The sequence below is a fragment of the Sus scrofa genome, chromosome 9 (assembly GCF_054392235.1).
Source record: "Sus scrofa isolate SSC_HxYL_T2T_F1_AM1 chromosome 9, Sscrofa_HxYL_maternal_Yorkshire_Landrace_v2.0, whole genome shotgun sequence".
In the NCBI taxonomy this organism is placed as follows: Eukaryota; Metazoa; Chordata; class Mammalia; order Artiodactyla; family Suidae; genus Sus; species Sus scrofa.
In genome coordinates, this window is record NC_139391.1 from 4,605,818 (window position 1) to 4,615,154 (window position 9,337).

Consider the following 9,337-nt stretch of genomic DNA (forward strand, 5'->3'; position numbering starts at 1 on the left):
ATCCCTGGTCTTGCTTAGTGGGTTGAGGATCTGGCGTTGCCCTGAGCTGTGGTGTAGGTCACTAATGCGGCTTGGATCCCGTGTTGCTGTGGCTGTGGTGTAGGCCAGCAGCTACAGCTCCGATTCGACCCCTAGCCTGGGAACCTCCATGTGCTGTGGGTGCAGCCCTGAAAGGACAAAAGACAAAATAAAATAAAATAAAATAAAATAGTGGGATAGTCAGGATTTGAACTTAAATCTGATTCAGCTTTTCAACATAAACTAGTAGACTTGGCTTTTGCAAGTAGACTTTTTCATTGTCTGGCTTTGATAAATTTACATAAATCCTTTTAGTTTCTTAATTTGTATAATGAGATTAATAATGCTATCTAGTTTATAGTATTGCCATGGAGATTACAAATAGTTACTGTTATGAAATGGCTTTTGAACTGTGTGGAAGGTTTAAGGACTAAGCTATTAAAAATATCCTACTCCATTTTCATAATTTCACTGAATTGAGCGCTCTTAATCTATGATATGTGAAAAATGGAAAAAACTCAATGTATTGAGTAAAGTAGATAAAAACTGCACATGTGCATATGTAAATGATGCTGCTTTTACCTTATACACTCATTTATTCTAAGACAGGGACCTCTCTTAACTGACTGGTTATCCTTGAAGACTGAATGATTTATGCGGATGTTCACTGTAGTTTGTGGAAAGCAAAATCAGCTGGGGAAAAAAGGCTAAGCCCCATGGGCCCTATAGAGGGATTGCATGAGTTGCTTCTCCTCTGCATTCCTTCCCTTGGGCAGAAGTAGGTCTACTACTAAAGGACTCAGGTCACCCACTCCACCCCCTCTCTGCCCTGTTTCACGGGTGAAAAAAGGCGTGTGCTCTCAGGAGCAGAGTCCAAGCTTCACACAGTCGTCCAGGTGGACCCAACAGCCCTCCAAGCAGCCAAAGGGCCTTGCCTTTCTTCCTGGTGCTGGGAGGGCTGCAGTGCCCAACATGCAGTCCCACCACCTCTCCAAGCAGCCACAGGGCCTTGCCTTTCTTCCTGGTGCTGGGAGGGCTGCAGTGCCCAACATGCAGTCCCACCACCTCTCCAAGCAGCCACAGGGCCTTGCCTTTCTTCCTGGTGCTGGACCTCAGGGTGGCTTTGCCCAACCAGTGGCTGGGCCATTCACTCCCCAGGAAGAAGCTCTGCCCTGGGACCCTCCTCCCCTCCGGTGTCTCCTTAAAGGACACAGATCCTGATCTGATCCTCTCTCCTCCTTCCGCCCTGTTTCCACATGGATCTTCCTTACAGCCTCAGTTGGACAAGAGTCTTTCTCCAGGTAGTTTTCAGGGAGAATTTCTCCTCGGCATGTAGATGTGTTTTCAGTTTGTTTGTGGGGAGAGGTGAGCTTCATTCGCTCCCACTCACCCATCTTAATCTGACTCTCCCATTAGTGTACGCTTTAAAAATCAGTACAAAATCTTCGTACATATGAAGTAAACAGATTATCGGAGTGAACTTCCATCTACCTATCAACCAGCATCAACCGTTATCATTCTTTCATTTTGTATTAACATTATGCCATTCTTGTATCTTCTATAATTCCACCCACTCTGTAGCCCAGTTGTTACTGTCGTTGCTGCTCTTTTTATCATTATTATCTAGAGGTTAGAGGCAAAACTACTAAAGTTTAATGTTCACTCATAAGCAATAAGAGACTGTGGAATCTCCCCCTTTGCAAGGCTAATATCCAGGCAATAAAGTTTGATCCAAGTCCCTGTGTTCTCAGGGAATCCTCTGAGATACCGCACCCATCTTTCTAGACAGTGTACGAGCAATGCTGTGGTGAATTTCCTTGGTTTTGATGCTGTAGACAATGGGGTTGACCACAGGGGGAAGAAAAAGTAAATGTTGGCCATGGCCATCTGGAGGAGCAGAGGTGAATGTTGCCCAAAACGATGCAACAAGGAGAGGCTGACCATGGACACATGATCCACAAGCACAGCAGAGATGAGGGACACACACGTGTTGAGAGCCCCCCACCGCCCTGTCCCAGAGGCCACCCCCATAACTGTGTGAAGAGCCAGCACATGGGAAATCGCAATGAACAGTGAGTCCAGCCCGAATGTGAAGGAAATGACAGACAGACCCAGGATGCTGTTGGGGCGGGTGTCTCCACAGGGCAATTTGATCAGATCTGAGTGGAGGCAGTAAGAGTGTGTGGGGACATTGTGACCACAGAAGGGCAGATGCTTCAGGAGAAGAAGCAGTGGGACCATGAGTGTCACGCGCCGTAAGGCAATGGTGACACCCATCCCGCTGATGCGAGAAATTGTCAGAATGGTGGTGCATCGCAGTGGGCGGCGTATGGCCACAAAGCGGTCTACCGACATGGCCAGAAGCACACCTGCCTCCATGAGGGTGAAAGAATGCATGGAAAACATCTGGAGCACACAACCACCAAACTGATGTCACTGATGCCAAGGAGGAAGATGCCTACCCCGGTGGGCGTGGTGGAAGCAGAGACACCGAGTTCCACAAAGGCCAGCATGGCCAGAAGGAAGTACACGGGCTGGTGCAAAGCAGGGTCAGACCGGATGAGATGAAGAAGGATGCCGTTTCCTAGGAAGATAATGACGTGTATCACACAGAAGGGGGCTGATATCCAGATCTGCTCGGCTTCCAGCCCAGGGATGCCCACAGGAGTGAAGGTTGCAGGCGTGAACTCAAGGGAACCATTGAAAAAGTCATGGAGAGACCTTATCCGAAGATCGTGGAAAGTGCTTGGGGGCTGGAAAATATAAATTTCGACTCAGGTGTTAGACCTCAGATCCTGAGCTCCAGATAATCATATTTAAGACATTTCTTACAAAAGAGAAGGAGAACTTCTTTCTGAAAGAAGGCGGTTGTAAACCACAGGTATGGAAGAGAAAACTGATTATATGTGTGAATACATGTACCTGAACCACATGCCAACACTCCTGGGTTTTGTTTTGTTTTGTTTTGAGGTTTTGGCCACCCTGTGGTATAGGGAATTCCTGGGACAGGGACCAGATCGGAGACATAGTCACGATCTAAGCTGCAGCTGCTACAGTCCCAGATCCTCAACTAAAGGTGCGGGGCAAAGATGGAACCTGTGACCCAACACGCCCACGACTCTGCCGATCCCATTGCGCCGCAGAGGGAACTCCAATACGTCTGTTTAATAGAAACCTGTGCGTTAATATACGTATCCATCTGGGTTATTGATGGCAGTGGAAAGCAATGACAATAAGCATCAAGATGACAGCTTCAGGTGGACATTGAGGTCTGAAGGATCTGGCGACTTTGTGGTTTGCACCAGAGTGAATGAGTGGCAAAATTACGAGAATACAGGAATAAGGGTAATGCATGGTTCTAACACCTAATGGACTTGTGGTGTTGGGGAAGTTACCTAAGTTTGCTGAGATCCAGGCATGGGATATAAACACAATAATGATGATCCAGGGGAATGTCTGCAAATTATTTAGTATTACATTCGAAACACAGTAAATATTCAACTCGTGAAATGAAAACAATTTAATGTTAGAAACAAAAACAGTTTCTCCCAGTTTCCTTTTTTTTTTTGTCTCTGTGCCATTTCTTGGGCTGCTCCCATGGCATATGGAGGTTCCCAGGCTAGGGGTCTCATTGGAGCTGTAGCCACCGGCCTACACCAAAGCCACAGCAATGCTAGATCCGAGCCGTGGCTGCGACCTACACCACAGCTTATGGCAACGCTAGATCCTTAATCCACTGAGTGAGGCCAGGGATTGAACCCACAACCTCATGGTTCCTTGTCGGATTTGTTAACCACTGCGCCACGATGGGAACTCCGTTTCTTCCAGTTTTTAACATTTTCCCCTGTCTGTTTTCAACTTACCAGTTCTGTCTTTCTGCACCTGCTATCCATGAACAATAGCGAAAGCTTCTCTGTATTTTGCAGGAAGGTCAGTATCTCTGGCTGGAATCTGGGTCAAAGCTGAGAATGTCCCATACACGAGCTGAGTGTGATGGTGGGGCTGAGGTCAGGACAGGGGTTCTTTATCTGGCAACAGGGTTTTTTCAGACGAAACGTCTCCTCGTCTGTAGCAGAGCCTTGGGTGTTGAGGTAAGGGCCACAGATGGACTTCAGGATTGGCTCTGGTTTGGAGATGGTGATTGAGGGTGAGGTTTAGGGCTCTTTGTAAAGTACCACCCACTGACCGAGAGTGAATGTTTAAGAGTCAGCTTTCGGAATAAAAATGCCCTGATCTGTACCAGTCGCCAAGTTCTTTGGTTTAAATACACCCACTCGGAGCGATTTCAGGCTACCAACGTGGTGCCACTAAACACAGGGCTGGTGTGTTCGTGACCAGCTTTCCTACACGGGTACAAGCCAGGACCAGTCCAGCCCTGAGCTTGAGGATCGCTGGTCCCAGATGTCAGACACTCGGGCACAGGTGGGACTGAGCACAGGCACCTCGGTCGCGGCATCCCCTCTGTCACTGCTTCCTGTCCGCTGGGCTGTGGGCAGAGCTGCTCCCTCCCTTCATATGTGCTTAACTGCCTGGCAGGGGAGGAAGGATGAGACAGGCTTCTTCAAGGAGCAGGTAACCACGCATAATGATCCTTGGAAACGTCCGACATGTGTGTGAATGTGTCTCTTAATTGGGAATTACACTGACTTTCTAGATCATCTTGAAGAGACTTATTACCCTAACAACGAGCAATATGCAGGCAACATAGTCCCTTTCAACAATGCAGTGATGTGGCCTTGAGCAGCAAGGGGACATCTGAATTCCCTTTCAGCATCTGCAAATACCCAGACCCTCAACCTGGAAGTGTCCTTCCAATGAAGACTATGGATTCCCTTGTTTTCCTCATTCCTCTCCCATCCCATATGTTCTCCCTGTGCATTTGTCACTTTCGTATTTCCCCACTGCCGGAATCAAGCATGAAGAAGTCCTTTTCCTCAAGGCTCGTGCCACTTAATCAGCTATTCTGTCCTCGTGCTGGAATCCATTTACTCTCTTACTGCCCTTGATTCCTCGAAGAGTGGTGCCCCTGCATCGGAGTTGTCGTATTTATTGCAGTTTTTATCAGCGTCTTCTGTGACACCAGGGTCTGGGACATCATTGTTCTGTGGGTTAAGGACCGCAGGGCTGGATTCAGTTTGGTGGACTGGGTTCTTCAGTGTCTCTGTTCATAAAAATTGTCTTCGTTTTTCAAAAACATTAAATGCTAAATACACCAGATGACATCTTTATTTAGTTATCAAATCAATGAGAAAGGTCCTAAAATAGTTCCTTCGTACCGGTGGACAGCCAGTGTTTGTGTGGCATGGTCAGTTTCATGCCGTGAGTGTCTAACAGGAAAACTGAGGTCTCTAACCTCAGAGGTGTTGTTTTTTCCTTAATCCAAAAAATATACGTTCTTGCTGAAATTAAGGCGAATATAATGTATTACAAGCCATGATAGTTATCCAAGACTCCAAGGGCCAAGGAGCCGTCCTTTTATTTCTTACACTGAGTGTCATATGTGTGTGTTGTAGAGAAACAGAGAGAAAAGCAAAGCTAACGGAGAAAGGTTGCAAATGTTCAAGAGTCTGCCTCAAAGGTGTTTGGTTATTTGTTTTTGTCTTTAAGGGTCAATAATGTTACATTGCCCAGTCTCATGACATAGGACTATGCCTTCATAAAGGAGAGATTATAAAACATATGTTGTGAAATGAAAGGATTGAGGTGCAGTCTGGAGACAGCGTCTAGATGGTTCCATTTGGTGTGTTGAGCCATTTTTATACAGATTTTATGTAAATATTCTATTGAATCCCTTATTGTCTTTGATTTTTTTTTTTTTTTTGGCCTGGATCTATAACTGTTCAATCCTTAGTCCCTCCATGAGGTCCCCATTGATGATTTGGACTTAAAATCCCCACCATGTAGAAAATTAACTCAATAGATATCTCTTAGGTGCCTAGTTTATATTGTAGTCTTTGTGCAACCCCAGTGACTCAGAAAATACCTGGTGTCAGAGCTCCTATTTTAACCTAAGGCACAGATGCAGACAGGAAATTCCTGTGACACGGTGGCTTCACGTTGTTGTGGCAGTATTTGACGGTTGCAGTCAGAGTCCTGTTATTTCAGCAGAATTTCCCCTGTCAGTTCGAAGGCTCAGAGACACCCCCTCACGTGCATGGCCTGTGGAGGAACTGTCCTTCCGGGTTAAATCCTAAAATATGTTTCTCTCTTCTCAGAGTTACCTCGACGCTTCCCTTATAATACGTTAAAGACGTGATGGAAGGATTCTAGGGGAATTGAGAAGGTGATTAATTCCCAGTATGCTTTCTCAACTTCTTTCAGTTCGTTAGGAAAATCCGTTGGCCTTGGGCATTTCGGGCAGATTCTACCCTTTTGTGTGTGTTTGAGAATCTTTGTGGATTTTATTTGTTCGTCTTCCTCATGGGAGCAGAGTTTTCAACAGTGTATTGTGTGTTTTATTCAGAAATAGCCAGTCTTTGGCATGATGCTTCATGTTAACAACGGGCGGTGAAAACGGAGGAGAAACCCCAAACCACTCGCTGTTGAATCTGTTTGGTCCTCACCCCATAAATCACGGGGTTGAGCATCGGGGGCACCACCACGTAGAGGTTGGCTACTAGGATGTGGATGTGATGAGGGATGGCTTTACCCCCAAAGCGATGGGCAAAGAATGAGACGAATGCTGGGGCGTAGAACAGAAGGATGACACAGACGTGGGACCCACATGTGTTCAGGGCTTTGAACCGGGCAGGCCAGGAAGGTATCTGAAACACGGTGCAAAGGATCATCGTGTAGGACGTCACGATGAACACGATGTCCAGCCCTGTGGACAGCAGGGCCACGGTCAGGCCGTAGACGATGTTGACGCGGATGCTGTCACATGCCAGTCTGGCGATGCCCATGTGCTCACAGTAGGAATGGGCAATGACGTTTCTCCCGCAGTATGCAAGTCGATGTACCAGGAAGATGAATGGGAAGCATATGACGGCGCTCCTGACCACGGCTGCCATGCCGATCTTCCCAGTGACAGAGGTGGTTAAGATTGTGGTGTATCTCAGTGGGTGACAGATGGCCACATAGCGGTCGAATGCCATGGCCAGGAGAATAGCAGATTCTAACACAAAGAGGAAATGTATGGCAAACATCTGGGCTACACAGCTGCCAAAGGATATTCCCATGGAGTGGAACCAGAAGATGGCCAGCATCTTGGGGGCCGTGGCTGTGGAGAGCAGGACATCCGCTAAGGCCAGCATGGACAGGAAGAGGTACATGGGCTCCTGGAGCCGACGCTCGGTCACGACCAGGAAGACCAAGAGGAGGTTGCCTGCGACAGCCAGGATGTACATAAAGCAGATGGGGATGGAGAGCCAGGTGTGCACACCTGCCAGCCCAGGGATTCCAAGCAGGAGGTACCGCACATCCTGAGGACGGGTGTGATTGCCAAAGGGAAGAGCCATCCGGGAGGCTTATTGCAGACCCAGGCCCTTTAAGGAAAGACGGCAGGGCAGACTGAGGATCCAGAAGCACCACCTGAGGGTGAAGGGTGTCTGGACAGATTCCTCTTTCGCTTATGTTCTCTGTGAAAATACTGCGAGATGGATTAACCTAAAATTACACTCCACAGAAAAAGTAAATTTTGATTCTTGAAAAAAAAAAAAGTTAACCTTCAAATGCGTCAGAGCACTCTACATATATTAAGTTATTAAATCTTCGCAATAGCCTATTGAAAAGGCCTTTGCAATCATCCATGACATGGCTGCTATTTTTATACCTAGAGTTGAGAAAAAATTAACTCCCAGACTTTCTTCCTCTTCCCCCAGGTCCCTCTGGGTTCACTGTCTGGGTGAATTTGAAACCTCTGATTTTAACCAATACCACCGATAAAACTGAACTAGGTACAAAAACATATGATCGGATCTTTCATTGATCGTATCCCTGAGTAAAGCAGACACATTTGAAGTTAAATGACACTGCTTATGGAAGAGGGATGGAATTAGAGTTTGACCAAATTGACTTCAAGCAATATAGCACATAATGCCCTCTTCAGCACTGATGAACTATTGATGCTAAGAGGTATGCTAGCGTTGAGGATACATATGTCAATTAAATTGCTGCCTGCTTATCAACACATTCCTTAAAATTGTAGAATGAACATGAAAAACCTAAACTATGTGCAAAACCAAATTGAGTTGGGTTCCTAAACGAATATGCCTCCCATGTAGTGAAGGAAAAACTATTCTATCCCACTTCATCATTGATTGAAAATTAGACTGTATACTTTGTATTTCTAAATGTCACCATGACAGCGGTAACAGTGTTTTCTCATTATAAAGCCAGAGTCCTTCAAACAAGAGGGGTTTTTTGGTTTGTTTATTTGTTTTTGTTTTTTATTGGTGACAATTTTTCTTTAGTTCCCCCCAAAAAGTGTGGATAGAAGCAAGGAAGATGCTGGGTTAAAAATCAGGGCAGGAGATACAGCATTTGTGTGTGTGTGTGTGTGTACGTGTACATAACACCTAGATAGAAGTATAGGTATAGACCTAGACATAAAAACAGTGGATGACAAGTGGCTCCCATCCTCCCTCCCTCCTTATTCTCATAAAAAAGCTTAAATTTAAGATAAATGAATTTAAGACAAATTTAAGATAAATTGAAATGGTATGTGGGCTTTAAAAATGATGACTTCTTCATCCCTTGATTCTACTGCAGTTCAGTATATTAATTATTGCACGGTATAGTTTTACTGCCTTTACTTTTATTTCATGAAGTATTCAACTCCTGACCTCTTATTTTACATAATTGAAATGTTTGGATTCCATTTTTCGAGTTACCGTTTAGAACATATAATGCTCAAATAGTCAGTCCATTATGCCTTTCCCTAATTGTTGTGATTCTTTATAAATACTGTAGTAAAATTGAGATGCTTAAGTGTGTGGATCTATTTTAATTACTGAAACCAGTAGTTTAACATACAGCTGAAATGATGACTCAAAATTTCTTTAAATGAGGTTTTTATGTTTCAGAGAGTGCGAGAAAAGATTAATTTGGGAGCATGCCTGGCTCAGATCTATTACAGAACCATGTATGTTTGTGAAGTGTAGTTGTGGGGAGGGGGCTTACAGCGAGTGGTTTCATAAGGACATTAGGGTTGGGGGAGAGAAGAGTCTACATGATAGCAAGAAACATAGACTTGAAGACGGGAAGGAAAGAAAACAAATGTTGCCCATTTTCTTCTACCTGTTCTAGTGACCTTTGGAGACACCAGGGATCTGTTTCATTTTATTGGGTTTTGTTTTAACTGTAGCCTTGTTGCCTGTAG

At 45.3% G+C, this 9,337-nt stretch overlaps 1 protein-coding gene and 1 pseudogene across 1 annotated transcript; both read right to left on the reverse strand.

Annotated features, from left to right (window-relative positions):
* Positions 1-1,765: 1,765 nt before the first annotated feature.
* On the reverse strand, positions 1,766-4,474 carry LOC100620971 (olfactory receptor 51I2-like; annotated as a pseudogene).
* Positions 4,475-6,473: 1,999 nt separating this feature from the next.
* LOC100520088 (olfactory receptor 52Z1P-like) lies at positions 6,474-7,475 on the reverse strand. The gene is given in 1 exon segment (XM_013999070.3): positions 6,474-7,475. A coding segment is annotated over 1 exon segment (1,002 nt).
* Positions 7,476-9,337: the final 1,862 nt, after the last annotated feature.